General features: G+C 36.2%; 1 protein-coding gene across 1 annotated transcript in view; it reads right to left on the bottom strand.

Annotated features, from left to right (window-relative positions):
• The window catches only part of DNAH11 (dynein axonemal heavy chain 11), a 143479-nt gene that overhangs the window by 109288 nt on the left and 12518 nt on the right, over positions 1–21673 (bottom strand). Inside the window, 19 exon segments of the mRNA XM_068932635.1 lie at positions 794–881; positions 2333–2402; positions 4541–4668; positions 5980–6063; positions 6973–7131; positions 7782–7868; positions 7984–8100; positions 9576–9658; positions 9661–9797; positions 10288–10463; positions 10556–10609; positions 10611–10824; positions 11076–11410; positions 12607–13311; positions 13463–13567; positions 14554–14657; positions 15126–15252; positions 15332–15457; positions 15790–15913. Coding sequence (XP_068788736.1) covers positions 794–881; positions 2333–2402; positions 4541–4668; positions 5980–6063; positions 6973–7131; positions 7782–7868; positions 7984–8100; positions 9576–9658; positions 9661–9797; positions 10288–10463; positions 10556–10609; positions 10611–10824; positions 11076–11410; positions 12607–12813 — 1939 coding nt within the window. The 5' untranslated portion in view covers positions 12814–13311; positions 13463–13567; positions 14554–14657; ... (1 more) ...; positions 15332–15457; positions 15790–15913.

The raw sequence follows: 21673 nt of genomic DNA, 5'->3' as shown, positions 1-21673 counted from the left end.
AAAGGGAGAGGGAAAAAGAAAAGGGAGAGGGAAAAAGAAAATTTTTTTAAAAAAGGAAGAAAGAAAAAAGAAGAAAAAGTTAAGAACCAGTCTAACAGGGGAGCAAGGTTACTGGTCCTCTTAAGATACATACATTTTCTCTCACATCTGAAGAATAACAAACATGAAAACACATTTTGCAATTGGCACAATAAGTATTAAGACTCAAGATACTCAAATTACATGCCTATCTGGAGGAAAAAAATATTTATGTATGACAAAGAATAATGCACTTCACCTATTAGCTTGGTAACTCTCATCATAACAATGGCATCACAAAACTACATTTCACTCCAAGGAGCAAGAGCCTGTGACTTCAAGCATCACTCTCTCTCCAGGCAGGAAGACTGAACGCCAATGAGAAGTTTAAGGCATACCCTGGATGGTGTTCAAGAAAGACCTTTGCAAGGACACCACCCACTATCTCCTGCTGTAAGCATGAAAGAAAGATTTCCAGCTTCTAGCTTGTGGACGGGAAAAATTTAAAAATATCTGACAAAGTTAAGTTTTGCATCATGCAACCCGCAAATTATGTAACAATGTCTCACAAGTAATTGATCATATAAAAAGAGTCAAACATCACTTGGTAAGGCATACTACTCCAGTATGTTTAGTATCAGCAAAAAATGACAAAAATATTACCATCAGATCACCTCATACCTGAACAAGAAGCAAAGCATGACCTAGCTCTCATTTACTGACTATTCCAGAACTGCACTTTAGAACAATCCATAATAGTACTGGAAGTTTTACCTGTGCTGCAAAGCTTCAAATTTGTCATACAGCTTTGGTTTGATTGTATCTGCTATCACATTTTTTGTATTTGCTGTGTCAATCATTAACTCCACAGAAGTGCAAGAAAATTAGTTGTAACATGTGGAATTCTCCTTAGATTTTTTTCCCCCCATTTCAGATCATTTCCTAAACTGGGACAAGAAAATCACTGGGAAAAAGATTTGGAAGAAGGCACTTCATCAGATCGTTCTGGGTTCTACTTCTTAAATGGCAAAAGAGAATAAGCAAAGAAAAAACTCACAAATATTTATTTTGAAAATGTTTAGACTGAATATAAAATGCAAAATGAACTCGGACAACTGCATTGAAGGAAAACAAATACCACTTTAATTACACTGTTAGATCTCTTCCGACAAAATAAAAATGACCAATAGTAACAGAAAGCATTAACTTGTATTTAATTCTGCTTATAAATACAAGTCCAATGCCATGAGGAAACTTATGCATATTCAACTACATGAATAATTCATTGTTCTTAATAGGGTTCTCAACTTGCACAGAAGTGTGAACGTAGATTTTTTTTTGTATGAAGTTAGAAGTTAGACATGCTGCTGCCCGCATTGTTTAAATCTGCAATTTAAACGATTAGAAATTTATTTCAAATTCTACATGCAGAACCACCTTATAAATCATTATCAGAGCTCTGAGGCAAGAGGGGTAGATAGACTTGGTGATCCCACTGAAAAGCTTCAGCTTTTCAGAAATGCCTGTGTGAAAACTGAGACCTCAGAGCTTTCCCTTACATAAGGGAACTGAACTATAGGTATGCTGGTAAAATGCAAGTTATCTTCTTTACTTAGAGAGGTTCCAGTGACTGTTTTTGTCAGGGTGAACAATTAAGACAGATAGTTTGGGGAAATTAATATGTTTCAGTTCGCTACAAGTGATTGCTACAATCACTTTTGGTTAACAATAAATAATATACCTTAACCTTGTAATATATTTACCATCATCATCAGTGATATGCATTTGACAAAAGGGGTTTCTGCAACTCATGAGTATCATATCTTTATGCCACTCCAGGATGCTAAACAATAATTAATAAATGGTAGATTACAATAAAAGAAGATATTAACGTCACGTGAAGAGGTAATCTGAGGAACTGTTTCTACAACAATGGTTTGCAACAATATGTCATCTTGCATCTCCTAGTCCACCATAAAGAAAAACAAGATAAATGATTATTCTGATTTTAATAATAAAAAATGGAAACTCTGCTTCTGAAATTTTCCTAAGTAAGCCTGGGACCCTCTGTAATAACTTTAATTCAGTGGGTTAGAAACCAGTCTATCAAAGAAATACTCAAACTAATCTGTCAATATGGTATTTATTTTAAAAAGTCTATTTAATTTAGTCTAAATACAAGATACTATCTATATAGTCTAGGTACAAGATATATAGTCTAAATACAAGAGTATACTATAGTCTGTAATACAAGATACAAATGGACATAAAACACTAACTCTAAAGGAGTTACTAAATAAATAGCCCTACTAACTTTGAAGTTGGTATTGATTCCATCAAACCTGTTTGCATCTTCGGGCTTTTCAGAATTGCTTGCTAGTAACCTAGAAAAACAAGTAGTAAAGCAAAAAAACTGTGCTAATGAAAATAAGTTTCAAGAAAAGTTTAACAAATTATCTTATAACTTATTATTACTGTAAATCATAACAGAAGACATTTTTAAACATGCCAAAAGGACAGCATATTATTAAGAGATTTCAAAAAATCTAAGAAAATATAAGCTTGCAAAGCTGTAATTTTGTTAACTCCTACACAGAGACCAAAATTTTCGTTAAAATATATATAGTTAAATAGCATACATATAATTTCAGAGGACTAACATCTGGAGAAAACATAATTTACTGCAGTAGAGATTCTGGGAAAAAACCTTTAAGCTAACCAAGTGTATCAAGGGAGTGAATAATACCGATATACTAATATTGCTACTAATTAAATCCTTACTTGATTGTTATATAAAGTTTCAAACAGTTGTTCATCTGACTTTAATAAAGGAGCTCTATTTCTGTGATACTCTTCATAAGAAAATTCCATGGCAGCCCATGTCTGGCTGATTTCTGCAAGAATCTGGGGCTAAGAACACTAGTAATAACCTCTGTTTATACATACCACATTTCATATTTTTAGCTGAGAACTGTAACTTAATATGTTTAAGGCGCAGTGATGTTAAATTATACCACAGACAAGAACGCAGTTACATTATGCTTCACTTTGGCTGTGATTTTTGCTCAACAGATAAGTCACATGAAATTATTCATTTCTCTCATGAATTTCTTGAAACAAAACTTAATCGGCGCCCTTAACCAAGATCTTAATAGGTGCTACAATCAAGACAATAATTTGTTATATACTATTCTGCAGAAGAAGGGGTATCTCTCACCTTTTCAGTACCCAACTCTTTCACAGCTTTGTCAACTATACTTTAGACTTCAAGGAGGAGTCCCAGAAGGTCTGTCAAGATTGCATCATCTGCTACTAAAAGCCTGACCTGTAAAACAAACACAACACAGAACAAAATAAGTAAATAAGTAAGAAGTCCTACACAAGCATTTAATAAAATGTTCAAATGCAGTCTAAATGAGTTAAGTCATATACCCTGTAGATACTGCTGTGCTTTCAGCTCTTCACCAAAACCATGTGGTACCTTTGAAGCTAATCAGCCTAGACAAAATATTGTGCAGATGCTCTTTAGTGCATTTTTTGGTTTGAAACACTTTGTTGAGTGGTAATCTGTGTGCTCCTGGACTGTAATGTAACGTATATCACAGACATGGGACTAACTGGAAAGTTTATTTGTACAGCTGCCATTGAAGTTGATGGAACCTACAGACACAGTACTTGTATTCTAGAAATCCTAACACATTTTTTATTTCCCATGTTTTGTTACCACTTTGGAATAACAGGTTTTTCTTTTTTTTTTAACTGTAAAATTTTAATCAAGACACTGAAAAGATTTACCACAGTCAATCCTAACCGAGTCTTTCTGAGAAATTTAAATTTATCTATTTTGGTTCATGCAAACTCCTCCTTTGGTTATACCAGCTACATAATCAACAGTTGGGTGAACTGCATACGCCTTTTCCTCATCTGGCGCCCCTCTGTTTTATCTATCCACTGTCAAGTCAACAATCTCCCTGTGCATCAATTCCTAACGAATCTGCTACTAAGATGATGTTTCAAGCGGCCTATTTCCTTCCTTTCCTTGCATTTCCCTCTGCCTATCATTTTCTCCAGTCACTATCCAGAAACATTCTCTTCGTTATCCAGGAAAGCTTCTAGCCATATTGTTTTGGAGTTCTTTTAACTATTTAATACTAATTATTTCCTGGTAGTATATGCCTGCCACAGATGGGACAGGAACCCCTTATGCCTCGTGCTATTTTGAAGCTCAGCAGACAGACTCGGCCTCCTATTAAACAACTCCCTAAGCCAGTGGGACCTTTTGTTTGAGCAGAGACTTCAAATTTACTTCTCAGCACATAAGATGCCTAAAACCTGAATCTCCACTCCACTTGTACATTGAATAGTTGGCCCCTGGTACGGTGATCTCTTTTTTTTGTCTTTCATTCTTGGCAGCAGTGGCCTGTCTACCATATGCCTGACAGTACTGTTGTGCTTAAGTGTACAGCACTAAAGACCATGACTGGAGTCTCTTTTGATGACTACTTACTCCTGTCACATTCACGATCCTCTGACTACAGGATTTTGCAATTCCAGTATTGCCCTCAGTGATGTCATCATATCCTTCACCTTTAACACCAAGCCTGTATATACATCCCAGGAACGAACTCCCTTATCCAAAGTCCACATTTCCTAAGGAATAAGATTAAAATATTTGCAATAATTGCTCCCCGTTAACAGTCACCTTGTTAATGGTGTTCAAAAAAATAAATAAATGCACAAAAGGATTTGCAAGGTTTGCCAGAAAGCTGTACTTTCCTGTTTCATACGCAGATGTGCGGGAGTGTCTTGGTTAGCACAAGGTTAGGGAAGATTTTGTTTAGGTTATTGATTTATGCTGCTGATTGACTTAAGGCTCTGGAAATGTTCTTTCCAGTGTGGCAACTTAAATAACAGAACTGTGTTAACATTGTATATTTACACAGTGATTTTATGATCCCAGTTGGACCAGAGCCCTTTACTTTATCACGGTAATGTAAAGAGGGCCAGCGGAAACTCCTGCATGCACACCAGAGCGTGAGGAGCCTGACACAGGCGTTCAGCCTACAGGCAGCAACGGCAGTGATCGGCATCTTCTCTGTGCCATCACCTGGCACGCCACAGTGAACAATGGAGAAGCAGAAGTTGCCCCAACCTCCCCCTCGCTCTTCCCAACCCTGTCACACCACATGTCCCTGATATCATATGCAGCAACTGACTGAGCGGGTTAATTTTGAAGGAATTAAGTCAAGACACCTGCTGTAAGCCTGACTCTCTCTTGCAACAGCATTAGCTGGGCATACAATGAAACCTATTTACTTCCACATGAAACAAATGTGCAATGAAGAAGATACCCGTTAGGTTCAATACTTTCTTCCCCGCATACACAACCACTACACTGTCTGTGGCTCACAGCTATTGCTTTAGTGTCCTGCAAACAGTCTGGGGGGCCTTAGTTCCTATTTTTGTTTCGAATTTCCCTTGTCCTCTTAAAACTGTCTTCTGTAGGACCACTACCAAAAAAAAAAAAAAACCCACTGTAAATACCTCAAGCAAAGAAATTATCCTCCCTTTAAAAATGAACATCTTTGCTGCACCTCCCAACACTCTGGAGCTATGTCCAAGAGCAGAGCCGATAAACCTCTGTAAATTCCACTTGTCTCTTCAACTAATGACTTTCATCTTGCAAGGACTGACGTAAAACCCCACCCTCTTTATTCTTTCATATACTGCCTCAATTCAGAGAAGTGACAGCATGATTTTACCATCTACCTCCACAGGGACTAGAAACTCAGCCAGAAGAATAACATTTTAAAGGACAGCTCCCAAACCAAAACATGTTCCTAAACATTCAGTTTGAACATAAGCAACAAATCCACTGAAACATCAAAGTGGGTGGGAAGAATGAGAAAGGGGTGGACACAAGACAGATAAATTGTAGAAATAGTCAGCTACGGAACCTGCCTTGGCAGACCTTCGGAGCTCTCTATCCATCTGTTCCACATTAATCTGCCTCCACTGCGTTTTAGTCCAGTCATCAATGCTGCTCTCAAAAACAGAAAGTATGGGTAAAAGTGTCAACAACATTTGGTAAAAACAATTTTTTGCTATATAACAGATACATGGATGCAGGGGGTGGCCTATCATGCAGCAATAGTTCTTGGCCCTTGAAATACTAAGTTTTTCCAAGCCTACACCACCACTACCTAGAAAGTGTACCAAATAATCCATCTCAAAACCTAAACCAAAATCCAAGCTTTTAAGCTATTTCACACTTACATCTCTGACAGTGTGAGAAAGGTGTGTATATTCCTATTAAATATACACCTATATCTACTGATGTTATACAGATACAACTGGAATTGTGGGGGAAACTGCCCCCATCCCTCCCTAGCATTAGACATGCCATGCAAAGTACTATAGGAAAAAAAACAATCAAGTACACACATTCTTAACTTGCCTATGAAAAACAACTTCCCGAGATAAACAGAATTTTATAATGCTGATTTACCGCACAGGTCTGTACACTGACTTTTCTCGACTCAGAATCTAAGTGAGGATATAACTGTTTGTGTAACTGCCTTGCATCTAGCCTTCCTCAGCTTTCTAACATACAATTCGTCAATCTGAAGGGGGGGTTGTGGGGCTTTTTGAATTTTTACTCATTGGTTTTAATTATTCCAGCAAACTATTGGTAACAAATAAGCTTAAAATGAAACTGCAAGGGTTATTTTGCTTTGAGATTATTTTGAAATTAGTTAAGCTGATATTAGAGATGCTCTTTATCTGAGTGTTCTAAAATATGGCATTTATAATTTCAAGAACAAAAGGAATATGAAATTCTTCAGTATTTTAAACTTTTTTATTTTATCAAAACTGTAACACTTCACAGACCAAATTAAGAGTGTAACTTTCAAAACATACTCTAACTTTATAATTTCTTTAAAAACATCTTGCATTAGTGTAAACACTGATATCCCACACTTTCTTGAGCAACTCCCTTTCTTTTTGACATTGTTCCATTTGCTTGTAGTCTGGAACAATTTCTTCAGAGAGCCTTGTGGATTCCTGCACCAGTAACATTTCTTTTTCCCGTAGTAACATTTCTTCTCCAGCATCTCAACCTCTTGATTTGCCTTGAAGAGGAAAAGAGCACCTTAATAAAGTACAGCTATAAAGTATTTTGAACATACCTAAATCAGGCAGTGAAATCTATACATCTGATTCAATGTACCAAAAATTTAGAGGAATTATTGCAAACAGGTTAACCTGCTGCATTTGCAATGTCTCTGAAAGAGCCCAAAGGCCCACCACACTCTGGGTTAGAGCCATAAAGACAAATAACTGCACAGAAAACAGTTAATTTATACTCTTGCAATAAATATCTCTTTTGACTTATTAAAAGTTGTATAAACGCTGATAAAACCCCTCCATGATGTTTCAGAAAGATACACTAAATCTTCTACTCTAATGCATTCAAAGTATATTATGCTGACTTTTTCAAAGAACACGAATATAAAGTATATGCAAATATTCTGCAGTGCTTTATTTTATCAATGATCATATGCAGCTTTGGCAGAGAAACAAGGGAAACTGGGATTTGGTGGTGATTTTAAGATAGGAAAGATAAAACCTTTGATATTTAACTACTGGAATTCTACCTTTTTTACAAAAACAGTAAATATTTGAATGCGTATATCACAATATCATTAGATTTGGTACTGAAAGATTACAAGCAACTACGCTTTTCTGAGATTTCCCATTATCTTATCAAGATGCGCATATGGATTTTCTGCACAAAACTGAAAAGGAGCTTCCATTTCAAATCTTTTGCTGAATTCTATCTGCTTCCCCTGATAAAATACAGGTAATAAGATCTGTCACTGATCGCATTCTCATTAAAAAAAAAAAAAAGGGGGAGGAGGGAGAGAGAGAAATAGTAAAGACTGATTTCAGAATTCAGCCTACATCAAATGAAGCCCATTTTCCTCTGATAACTGCAGCCTCAGAAGCCTGAAAAGGAATTACTTTGTGCTTTACAGACATAGATATCTTTTTAACGGCATTTCATTTTTCAGGCAATTCCTACTGAGCAGAGTAAAATTATCTTGGAGGAAAAATATCACATATGGCAGAAATACACAGGTGAGTTTTATATCTTAACAATGGGCATATCCCAAAACCTGTACATCAGTAAGAAACTACAGTGGAGGATTTATTTAATCACAAACAATACCGTACTGGGTAACTTTTGCTGGAGTTTTTGTCAAGTGCAAAGTAAGTAATTTTATGGCTAGCTGGTAAACAAACTAGGTGAAATAACTTAATGAACTTACTTATTTGATGTCTAAACACATAAAAATTGATCCTAAAATGTTTTGGGAATCTTCCACACAGTCAAGTAGAGAGCTCCCCTCCCAATGACTCAATACTTAACACACTTTCAAATACACAAAGCTGAGCTGGAAATACCTTTCTCATTCTACAAATCTTTCTAACGCCTCAAGAAAAAACATTCAGGAAACCATTCAAAAAACCTATTGCATCAAGATGAAAAAAAATACCTTGAAAGGCTTTTTCTTTGTCTGTTTGGAAATAAGCATGAGAAATAGAAAACCTGAATGCAAGTCACTTCAGAGTAACTAGAATACTAGCTTAAGGTAAAATGCTACATTTATTTTTCTAGCCAATCCCTCTACCTAGTTTGAACCAGACAGAGGTAGAAACAGAAATTCCATTCTGAACTAGAGAATCTTACCACAATTTCACTGAATCTGGTGAGAAGTTCCCATTTTAACTAATTAATTTATCTGATGAAAAACATTAGTTGAATTTCTGTCCCATTCTAAATAACAGGGTAATATTATTTACAATGTAGTGCATCTCCCAAAACAACCCAAATAAAGGTCTCGCATATGCAGGTGCTGATCTTAACGCCATAGTTTAATAAGCACTTATTTTAGTGTTAAGGGGAACCACTACAGCTGTAGTGCCTTTCCACCTATTCTTAACATATCCAACAAGGTTATTTTTAATTCAGATAACTCCCCCAGCTTCACCTGTGACTCAAAATAACTTCATTGGAACGGCTGTAGGGCAACATGTATACAGAAACAAATGGCTGAAGATGTCTGAAAAACAGTATCATTTAACAGGCATTAAATCTCAACTTTTTTATCCATATTTGAACAGAGTCCCAAACTATTGCTAACTCTGTTAAGGAACTGGAAGCAGCACAGAAAATATGTTCACTGGAGTTTCTATATGGGTTAGCATCTAGGAGGAGCCTTATGAACGTAAGCGTGACTCGATCAGTAGAAAAAGGCAAAAAATAACTATGGACCTCATCAGAACAAAATGTAACAGATCTCTCTTTGAACTGACTTTCCATCATTCACACAAAATAAATGTTTTAAAAACCCAGTAAAAGCTACCTGGTTTATATCTGGCAGTTAAGAAGGAGAGAAAGTGGAATTATTTTACATCACTGAGTTCAAGTACTGCTATTTTAGGACCATATGCACACATGTGGACATGAAATATTACTTTTGCTGGATTACCTCTGAATAGACATAAGCTTGGTCTGGTATCTTGTGTCCATAGCTTTTCAGCAGCATAACTATCTCTTTCAGAGGTTCAAAAATTCATCAGTAGCTGTCTGCCTCTATTTCACAGCCAAGAGATAACCCATGATTTCTACCAGCCCACAATAATCTCGCCTCTTCACGTCTCTTTGAAGTCCAGCATCCGTCATTTTCATAAACTCTTCTAAGTCAGTCAGACTACCAAAGAGAGAAAGATGTGATTACAAACACAGCAAAGATCCCTTATTGCAGTGAATAAATGTGTGGTAAGTCCTACTGGTTCTACCAGTGGTACTTATGTTGTAAAAACAGACTATTCCAAGACAGCAATTCAGAGATGGCAGCTACCTACTACTGAGAATTAACCCAACACGATACGCAAGTGAAACAGCTGGAAGAGTTAAAAACAAAATAAAACAAATAAATCCATTAATTTACACTATGCTTTTAAAAACATCATAAGACGACTACCCTGAAATACACCTGAGTCTAGCAACATTTCAATACGATAGGTTTGAAATGCTCTGCTGAAAAACCACCTCTGCTGGCCCAAACTCTACTTTGCTTTACCTCTAGTTAAATGAGCTTGACGTGAGTGGATATGCAAACTCAGTTCACTCAAGTATTACATGGAAAAAGACCCTAAACTTAAGTCTATAGTGCATATAAATACACACACAAAACACACTCCTTTTACATAACGACAAATTTCATAAGACACTCCTTAAACATCCAGCTCCATTTCTTAATAATGTTTAGCAAACTCATTTTGAAAGGCTACATATCCACCTTAAACCAGCTCTTAAAAATTCAAAAGTCTTCATATTTGCTGATCTTAACATAGAGATTTTCGTAGATGTCAATCTATGGCAGAAAAGAGAGAAATATATGTATATACTCCTCCCATTTTTATCTCATTAAACAGTCAGAGTTACTAAGACTAGTTGCTTTCCTGCCTGCTATTTAAACTGTTTAGTAGTGGGAGGCTGTTCATGAACTTCATCAGCATGAGGCATCTCTTCACATGTTAAATAAACCATGACCACAGAAAAGAAACTGCTTCATAGGCTCTGACTGGTCATCTAACCAGAGATAAGCGTAGGTATCAAGAGGATTTCTGCACTCCAGGGTTTGGATGGTAGCATCTGCCACTCTCTCCATGAACTCCTGCCTGATTTCAGACAGATCTAACATGTTAGCATTTCTAACATTAAAAGAAACGTCTGTTATTTCAGTAATTGAAAGGCAACAATACCAACTGGTTAAACATACTGGCATGCAAACGAAAGACTGGAATTCCACCCATATTCCCAGAAAACTATTAATACAAAAGCATAATTCACTCAGCTATTCCTATTTCAGATTTACATTTGTTATATAAACATACAAAAGCAAACTGAATATAAATCCCTTGTAAGTTATTGAAAGCTGAACATTTCCTGGACTGATTCAGACCATCAGTTCAGTGGATAGCATACCTGATAATGTTCTGATTCCAGGTATGTTGCTACCCTTTTCACCCGGGCAGACATTTTGAAAATATCACCCAGAAGTTCATCTACTAGATCATAAAAACCATCACTAGCCTATTTAACTAGTAAAGGTTTAAATCCAATCCCTATGGCATTAAGGATCGTTTGTGCTTTTAAAAGTGGAGTAGGCTTTAAGCTTTCTTCTGTGTTCTCCAAAAACAAGTCTGAAGAATGCATTATGGTGTCATATAAGCCATTAACTACAATGTCATCAACGTACACCATATACATCTTCCAAGAGGCTGAGGAGGAATCTCTTTTGAAGAGCTTTAAATTTCCCTAACAAGCTAAACAAATCATATCACAATTTAAAAAAAAAGCACTTTAAATTATGGTTGCGTTATTGTATGTCTTCATTTAGTATGCCTCCTGGTTTCTCTATTATTTTATACAGTGATATATAGCACATAATATAGCACAAAATAACACTAATACTTTTTGTATCAAATGTGCTGCTGGATGGCACTTTGATCAGTGTAGGAGACTCCTGAACCTCCTCGGAATCACATTTACCCTAACAAAGCAAGGCTGAAGATACCTACTGCGCTGATAAGACCACAGGCTGGTGGAAAATGTAACAGAATGCAGCAACATCGATGGAACAGTCACATTTTGAAAGAATATCTCTGCATGTTTGTTCCGCATTCATTCCAGTACGAACTCCTATTTCACTCTTGTTCTTAATTAAGTATCAACAGTATAAATAAAGGCAATAATACAAATAAAGTTAGACCTGAATCTGAACTGAAAGATACCAACACTAAGTTTAATGTTGATAACAGACAGAAAAATTTATGTGCATCTTGCACTAGAAACAGACAAGCAGGTCCCTTCAAGAAAAATTAGCAAAAATGGGGCAAGGAGACAAAAACCCCTGCTTCTGGGTTTCTGTCTTGTTCATGTTAAGGCCTTTGATTCAGAATAACTGTATCACTGTCACTGCTAGTCACATAACACAGCAGCTCATATTTAAGGATATGACCTTTTGATTTAGTATTCACAAGTAAATAGAGGAATTATCTGATGTGTATTTTTAATTAAGCAAATAAGCAATATTCAAATTTCAAGTCAAAACTATTTCACATCATATCTAGTGCAAGAAGGAATTTATGAGTGATTTTTCCAGTTGCAGAAATGATTTTACCTATAGAGGTCACAGAAACAGCACAGCTCAGGGTATGAAAAATGAGACAGCAGAACCATCATGCACTAGTCAGTCATTCCCAATCTACCAACTTAAAAAAAGCACTACTGTGCTTTTCAAACGTTGCAGAGACTGTTATGTGAAGACAAATGGGAAGAAGACAAATGTCAGTCTTAAAGAACTCTTATGTGGTTTGCACAATGACACAAGTATTTAGCAAAAACATACACATAATAGTGATTGATAAAGTGTGGTTATGAATAACAATCATTGCCAGAGATACGCTTTAAAAAATAAAATCAGATTGTCATTTAAATAACACGTCTATTACCTCTAGAAGATGATGGATCTGGTAGCTATCTTCTTGTAGCATTTTGTATCTTTTAGCAATTCTTTTTTCTTTGTCATCCAAGTTTAATAAAGCTTCTTCTTTATTTTTCCTGAAATAGAGGGCATGTTCCCTCCAACCATTCACAATCTGATGGACCATTCTAACATCATCCTTTGATTGTTGAACTCTTTGCTGTGCATTACACATTGACACTTTCACTTGTTTGATATAGTCCTAACAGGTGGCCACCTGCCACGTGTACATTCTTCTGCTTCTTTCACCTCCCCCTCAACAGCTCTCAGCTCTTTTTCAATCAGAGGATAGTCTACCTCCAGAAGGCCTACCACCCCACCTCCAGAACAGTCTGCAAGGGCTTGTTGTACAGCTTGTTCAAAGTTTCCATGGTACTGTTCACAGGAAAGACGTTCACAGGATGAAATCCCTCTAAAGTCACACACACGATGTTACGCGCTCAGATGGACAGAAAAGCCATTTGAGGGAGGTTCTTCCACACCTACATGCGATGAAAGGGAAACCATGGGGGCCTTAATTGCGTCAAAACAGAACAGGCTGCTAGGTAGAAGGTACTCTCCAGAGCACAACTGGATCCAGCATCTGGAGGATCCAGACTGGAAGCGCCTTCAAGTATGTAACGCTCAGCTATGGCCAACATTGCAAGCTGAAGTATAAGCTGCAGGTGGGATTCTGTTAGATAAATATATGGTATTTCCTTTGAACAAGATGAACAGTAGGACAAATAAGGTTGCGTGTGTGCTCACACACATGCACACAATTTGCAAGAGGGAGGGGAAACAAAAATAGGAGCACATGACTTATACATGCTAGAAGCACAAACCTTTGCAAAACTGTTCCTTTTCTCATATATTGCTAAAGCAGAATATGGAATACTGGATTGGTTCAACATCAGGAGATACTTCACCTCTCTCAGTAGAGTCACTTTCTAGAAGAAAGAAAGAAACAGTTTCAGAAGGATCAGTGCAAGAACTTTTTAATTTGGCACGTAATCTCAGATACTGAGGCATTAGAACAGCACTGTGATGACGGGAGTATGAGAAAATATAAAGGAGACATGTTTTAACTAACATACAGTAATTTAAGGGCAGGGAAGTAGGGTCTTTGAAGTTTCAGAACTAAAAGAAGTACTATATGTTGCAGACAAGTGCTAACTGTAATTATTATTAACCTCCATATGTCTCTGGCAAAAACAATTAATAATATAATGGCTTTCTTTACTGCTTAAAGTAAGACCTCTCTCCTGCACAGGCACACGGCAACTATATTTCCCAGCTGAAAAATGAAGACAACAAAATAAGTAATCATAGACATTACAACAAGAGAAAGATAATTTTCATATTTTTCCTGGAATCACAGATGACATTTACTCATATCCTAGAATTTTACTGTCATTTTAAGAAAATGAAGTCAAGGAGAAACAATAAACAGATTTAAATACAACTATACATATACCTTCAGATCAAAATTCACACTCAGGAGGCCATTTTTGGGATTACATTTAATTAGAGGTTGGTCTAAATTAAACTAACAGATTTCATGCACCGGAACTTTCTATTCACAGTAGGTCTGATCTTCACACTGGTATACGAATTTCAACATCTCTACATATTTCTGATAAATAAAAATAGCTTTAGGAGTTTCTAAGACTCCACAAAGAAAAAAAAAAAACACATCTAATCAATCTTCTTCATTTATTAACAGCAACTTGCAAACAAATTAAGGTGAAGAGTTTTAGCTCCCATAGTATCATTTTTAAAGCAAGAGCTATATATTCTGACCATTTTAAGCTATCCAAAGCCTCATCAAATCAAACAAGAAATTAAAAAAAAAATGTATAAAACAAAAAGTGAGAACACTGAGAACAATTAAGATTCTAGGAAAAGAACAGGATATGACCCCATTATATCTTACTGGTTACATCAGTGGTCAACGGTTGAAACGGTTATTACTCAATAACTTTTAACTCAGGTAGGTCTAATTCTCCCACAGGAACATGCCATCCTTTGTGCTGCCACCTAAAAGCATACGTTTAGTGAATGATGGGGAAAGGAGGGAGATACAGAGCACAATTTTTAAATAATCTGGATGTCTAGGTGCCACGTAAGTATCTTTCAGAATGTTATTACTATAGAACAAAGAGTGCTGTTTATACAGCTGATGTTAAAGTTGCTCTGCAATGGAGAAATTCTTGGTTTTGTTTTGCTGCTGATTGACTCATCCACACAATCATCAAGTAAATCTCTTACAGATATAAAAAACAATTCTGAGAATACTATAGAGTACTCTTCAACGCAGAAACAGAGAGTTTCCAGAATATATTAGAAAACTTGAAAAACTGTATTCATGCACCAAGACAGATGTATAAATTCACATGAATGAAAGACAGACTATATTACACAGGTCACACTTGTTCATCAGTGATTAGCGAAACCTTATTTAAAGACTGTTAACTTCCTGCTAAATCAGCGTCTATGAACACTTACCGGTGAGACAGACCTGAGAAGCAAGACCAAAAAGTCTGTATTCGTCCCTTCAACTCTTCAGACCATTTAAAGTTTCCTGAAGCAATCGGCATATTTTTGTTAATTATTTGATTACCTTCAATTCCACCTGTTTATTAATAGAAATGAAATGAAGCCACTTTGAATTAACAAAAAAAATAAGCTTTTATTTTTGCGTTGCAACATACCTGGTTACTATGTTCATCAGATAAATATTTGCAATTATCCAGTTCTTCAAAAATTTGCAATAATGAATTGGGCTAAATATCTCCATGATTATAGATTGTTTTAAGAGATCCAAAAATGGTTAAAAGCTTAAGGGAAAAAAAAAAGAAACAGAAGAATTAGATTTCTTTTTCTATAATGCCCCTCTTGCAATTTGAAATCTCAACCCAAACGCTTCTGAAGTGCAAGGATTGGAACTGTACCAAGCAATACTGTCAGTGTATGCCATGTGCTGGCAACAGACCACATATATTTCCAAATATGCTCTTAAATTATGCTATGCGGATAAACTCTGCAATGCCTAAGAATTACAGTTTAATTTGGATCCTAGAAAGTACAGAACTGGGTTTTTCAGATCAAGTACAGGTATACACGCTGCCCTCCAGATGCTTTCTAAAATCCTACATTGCATGCTTCTCACCTGAGTGATTTCTCCCTTTTATATTCTTCCTCAAAGGACCGTGGTCTGGTTTATCCAGCGCCCCCCACAAATTCAGTCAAAGCGTCAATTTTAAGTTCACAGTTTTGGAAAATAAAACCTGCTCCTGTAAAAAATTGCCAAACAAGAGGCAAGCAGAACTGAGTTTTCTGAGGATGCAAAGTTCAATTTTCTGTTGTCCTTGCTATGCTTAAAGTATTTAAAGGTTTTGAGAAATTATATGGCTTCTCAAAGAGTAGATTAATACCATTTGTATTATCCAAATTCAGTGAGAAATAAGTTTGGAAAGAAACAGAAGATAAACGCCAGAGTTAAAATGCAAGATACTTACTTAACTGCTAACAATGCCCAAAGAGAGAACTTAAGGAAAATTCATTTACTCAAAATTACTTAGTTAAGAATTAATTATTACTGTTCTATACATACCATAGGTTAAGTGTTATACTACGATATAACCTGAGTGTGTTGTACAGTGTCACAGAAACGTACGGCTAGAAGGGACTTCAAGAGTAAGTAGTCTGTGTTCCTGCCCCAAGACAAGATCTGTTATACCTATGCCATTTCCAAAATAAGTTTTTCTATCCCTCTCTGAAAGATTTTCAGTAACCAAGACCCTGTCACCTCCCCTAGGAACCTATCCTAGCGCTTCATAATGCTTGCCATGAGGGAGTTTTCAAACTTGAACCTTCTGCACTGTAATTTAAGCTCATTGTGTTCTGGTCATGGAACACAAACTATTTCCTTCCTCTATACAGCAATCTTTTAACGTATTTGAAAATTTGAAATGTCTGCTCTCAGTCTTTTCTTCTTAACCTCAATAATGACCAATAGATCACCTTTCTCGAAGTATAATACTCATACCTGGGCATAATACTCCACTGGAGGCTTTATCAACAGTGATTAACAGTAACAGATTTCTTCTTAGGTCTTTCAGGCCACTTGCCTGTTTAAACATCTTATTCTCATATTTGCCTCTTTCTTAATGTCAAAACATTGTTGACTCATGTTCAGCATAGGACAACTCCTAAACCATTTTTTCAAAAACTGTTTCTAATCAGTTTTCTCTGTTCTACATTTTAATTATTCCTGCTTAAAAATAATACATACTACTGCAGAAACATGCTCCAACTACACAGGGTAGTTATATGCAGCACTAGCTGGAGCAGCCTAGATGCATCTGCATACAGGAAATTCTCTGTACTTTGTAGCGTCAAGTCCCAATCCAAAGTGTTAGCGGACTGGGAATCGTTCTTTTCACTTGATACTTCTCAGATCTGGCCTTAGCTAAGGGTCAGCTTCTGGAAAGGACCAGTATTCATTACGTAATTAAAATAGGAATAGAACTTAAGATCTTAAATTGGTCCTGCAGATGAAGTATTTCACAAAATTACATTTCTTTCAAAACAATCAGAAGGCTCTGGTAGTTTCCAGCTTCAATTGATGATATATTGACATGCATATCCTGTAATAATTCTTAAAATTTACAAATATCATATATTACCAAAATATTTTCTGTTAGTCAGTATTCTGAAACATGCAATCCACAAATAGTTTACCTGTAAGGTATAATTTAACTTAGGCAATGTGTGAACCTGTTTTTTTATGGATATGAACACTGACCTTAAAAACAGATTCTAAACCTGAACAGTCATGAAATCCTACACAAAGAACTGATGCAAAATGTGTCAAATCCCAGGGCTTTGGCTTTGAATTCAATATAATCATCTTTAGACTCCTGCAACATTAAAAAAAATCTCATTTTAAATTCATCTAAGATGACTACTGGGGAACAGTAGAATACATAAAACTAGTTACTGTATTTTTTTTCAGAAAATACACTAAACAAGAGTTTCTAAAACAAGACTTGTAACAATTATTTTTTTCCAGACTGTTTGAAAGAGTTTTGATAACGTCCTCCTAAAAGGACACCACACCCTTAACGGGGTTAAAAAAAAAAAGTTAGAAGTGTATGTGTACAGACTCCTATCCCTCTAAAGCATACACCCAAGACCACAAATACAGATTTATTCCCGCCCCCCCAGCATAATATGAGGGACGAGTCTGTCTTCTCAATCTTATATTATGATTTGAAAGGAAGAGACAGAGGCCAAGTTAAGACATACACTTATGTTCTAGCCTACCTTGAAACTGCGGAAAACTGAGTGCTGTAAAGGCACCACGCTTAATTTCTGGGAGAAAGCAAGCACCTTATTCGATGAGCTCATCTAGTACCAATCTAGTCTACAAACTCCAAAGGTAACTCCAGAAGGGGCAAGTACTTGAATAAAATACCTTTTTTGACTCAGGATAGTACAAAACGCATTTTTTTTTTTTAAGGATACGTGAAACCTCTTCTTCTGAAGTACAAAACCAGAAATCTATCTCCTTTTAAAAACCTGAAACTTCACCGGTGAACCTTTGAATTACGCATTTCTATCAAGTCACGTTAATGGTTTACGGACTTATTTCCTGCTCTTCAGACAAGATAGATAAGTATAACCGAAAACAGCTTAAACCCAAGTTACTAATGCACAACAGGTCTTTTTGAAGCATCTACCACACAGAATCTCTTAAGTGTTGAAAAATCCCCAAGGAATCCTAGGTGGGGAGAAAAATCACACAAAAGGTGTCCTATCCCTAAATCTGACAATTACACAGTGTTTCTCAAGATGCTTGCTCACTCTTGACAAACAGGAGATACTAAATCAGTAAAATTATCTGTGAAAGGTTTTACAAAACCTCTTTTGTTGGCTTTATTTGAAAAGCACACACTGTATTTTATATCTTATTCACAACAGAGATCACAACTTTGAGAACGTTTCCTCCTCCCAGGCGCTGAAGCACCTGGGAGGAAGGCATCAACAAACGACGGTAGGCTGCAGAAGTGATATAAGTGCACATGGGGAAGACGGCAGGGCTGAAGAACATTGTGGCTTTTCCCTTTCTGCAGGACATAGAGCAGTCAGTCCGGTAGAGAAGAACATGGGACCCATCTCTCATCTTCTCTCTTCCTCCTATCTGTGGGAGTGACTCTATCATAGCGGAGCACTGGAAGAAGCCCACCTGACAGTGCTGGACTATGTGAAAGACCAGATATTTTTGCTGTTCGCAACCGTAGAATTATCAGAGCTAAGGCTTCCTCCTAAGAGTGGGCTAACAGCAGATCCTTTTACTTGATACATGGCAAGATGTTTAGTTTGTCTTGCCTTTACTCTTCCCTTTCTTGCATTTTTCTGAAAAAACATTATTGAACTTCAGAGTACATATAAAATACATTGTTTTCCAAAGCAAAAAGCTAACGGACAGCACAGTTGTGCTAGGCAGACAGAGGGACTTGACAGACAGACGGTCACTGAATGAACTTCTGATAATTTTTGTATTTTATTTTTTTCAGTACTATTTTAACTGATAAGCAGGGATCAATGTTACTGAACAGTTAGTGATGTTTTTGTTTTGCTTTCAAAGAAATGGAGTTGATAATCAAAGTATTTCCTTATCAATTCAGATTATTTTTTAAAAAACAGCGTAAGACAGTACACGTATGTATCAGTGATATGTATGTATCTTAAGGGAAACAATTACAGTATTTCATTTCGGAAACTTGATAAAAGGGATACTAGGCTAACTATTACTCCTCTTATGTCAATAGTATTAATCCTTCCGCTAAATGCAGAACTTCCACAAGTTTATAATGATAACATGCAGAAATAATTTAGGCTTGTTAAGCAGAGTATTACAAGTAAACTTCAGCTACTCAAATACTTTAAGTCAACTCACTAAGCAAGCAATGAGTCAGACTCAAAAGATATCATTATGTTTAATCAGATCGTCTTAAAAATCAGCAGCTACCACACGTATTAGGCAACAGAACAACATTTGGGACAGCTGTACTTTCTTAATACTCGGGTTATTAACCATGTCCACAGCTGAGCACTTTCTTAAAAACAACACCAAAGCAGAGAAACTAGGAGTATATTAATGTAAGCTCATGCTAGCTTTGAAGGGAGAGTTCTAGCACCTTCTGTGCTATCGTGTAACAGGACATCAGAATGCAATCAGGAACACACACAAGTAAAGCTACACTTGTTCCTCTGTTAAATATGTTAAACATTGAAAGTGTGTTATAAAAAGTCATATTTTCTTTGCTTTGCAGCTCTTGGCTGTTACTAGCCACTAGAGAAGGGAAAAAAAAAACTAGAAGGACTAATGATGAAAATGGATATTTAAATAAAATCTGGCATCTCTGGAAAGGTATACCAAACCAACTCCTTTATTTAAGAGTCTTCTTCCTTTCTCACTGCTCCACCTCAATGATTTTTTTTTTTTAAAAGCATGCTGCACAAAGCCACACATATAAACCCAAAGCACATAGGCCTAAACACGACATTAAGAATTACATCAACTTCTCCCTAGTCAATTAAAGAAATTCAGATTTGGTTCTGTCACTGAGATAAAAGTATGTCTTACATGGATTTTTTGATGTGTTAAACGATGAGAAGCCCATATTTGTACTCTGAAAGCTACACTTCTTTTGGTCTACTTTGAGGTCAGAAGCCCCAGTGATACTACAAACCAGATCATTGCTGTGTTCTGAATTTCAAATAATTCTGTTCACGCATTAACTAAACACATAACGCGCACTGCGTATGGAGAAGCATGCAAAACATTTTTTTGGAAACAGCTTGACACAGTTTATATATCATACATCAAATAGCATGAACCTTGAAGCTTCTGACAAACAAGTTAGCTTTATGTTGACAGCTACTGTTTGGTAAGGCTCCTGATTAGTATTATAAAGCCCAAAGGCAAATAGTTGCTGAAGAACCTGAATAAAAGTAATATTTTAGTGATGAAAGTAAAAACAGTACAATAATTGGTGCTTGGTATTCCACTTTTACTTCTTCTGTCAACACTAAGCTTGCAAACATAAGTAAGAGAGGCTCATACTTGAAAACTAATACTTTTTGAATATGCTTTACTTGGCAATAAGCTGGAAAGTCAACAAGTTTTCAATGTAGAATGAATGTTCAGAAATTTACTATAAAGGTTACTTTTGTCCTACATCAGTCAAGTCACTAATGAAGGAATCACTGCCTCAAAAACCACCCTGAAATCTGTGCCTTGCCAGAAATTGTAATTGCTGCACTTTAAATAGAGGCTTAAAATTGGTTTAAAGCATTCTCACCAACATTTACATTGCTTATACCTAGCATGCTTGGAACCTTTCACAAAGATAAGGGCAAAAGCTAAGCATAGTCTACATATAGACCTGAGCAAGGGTGTCTTGAAACCACATCTCCCACCAGCAAGGACTCCTCAGAGCATCCTGCTGCTCTCAGACTTCTAAGTAGCAGCAGGCCAGTGCAGCCACTCCTTTCCAAGGCAACACTATAGCTTTGTGCAGAGATCAACAGGAACGTAGTATAAGTTATAAGGGATTTTATTAAGAGGGATGAAGTCTAGAAGGACGTTACAGTGAAATCCTGACCCTAAGAAGATGTGGGAAATTTTGCAGTGGACTTCAGAACAGTGCCTGAATTTTACACGAAAGACATAGGCAACTTTGCAAGACTTTTGCATGAATTAAACTTGCAACATTTATTTAGTTCAGATTTAGTTTACTAACATTTTTCAGATTTTTAATTACCTAGATTAATTTATATATTTGCAAGAAAAAACAGTGCATATACACAAGGACACTGTGTCCTACCACATCTAAAAAAAAGAGTAAAGTTCCTATAATAATGTTCCTATTATTATATTAATAATAATATAATTATTATTAATCAAAATTTAAGTAACTTTAATATTTTTGTCTATTTCAAAAAATTTGCCTTTAAAAATGACACCTCACCCAAAACTCCAT

The sequence above is a fragment of the Struthio camelus genome, chromosome 2, assembly GCF_040807025.1.
Source record: "Struthio camelus isolate bStrCam1 chromosome 2, bStrCam1.hap1, whole genome shotgun sequence".
Lineage (NCBI taxonomy): Eukaryota > Metazoa > Chordata > Aves > Struthioniformes > Struthionidae > Struthio > Struthio camelus.
The sequence above is the reverse complement of the archived record's forward strand: the minus strand, read 5'-3'. Positions and strand labels throughout refer to the sequence as shown.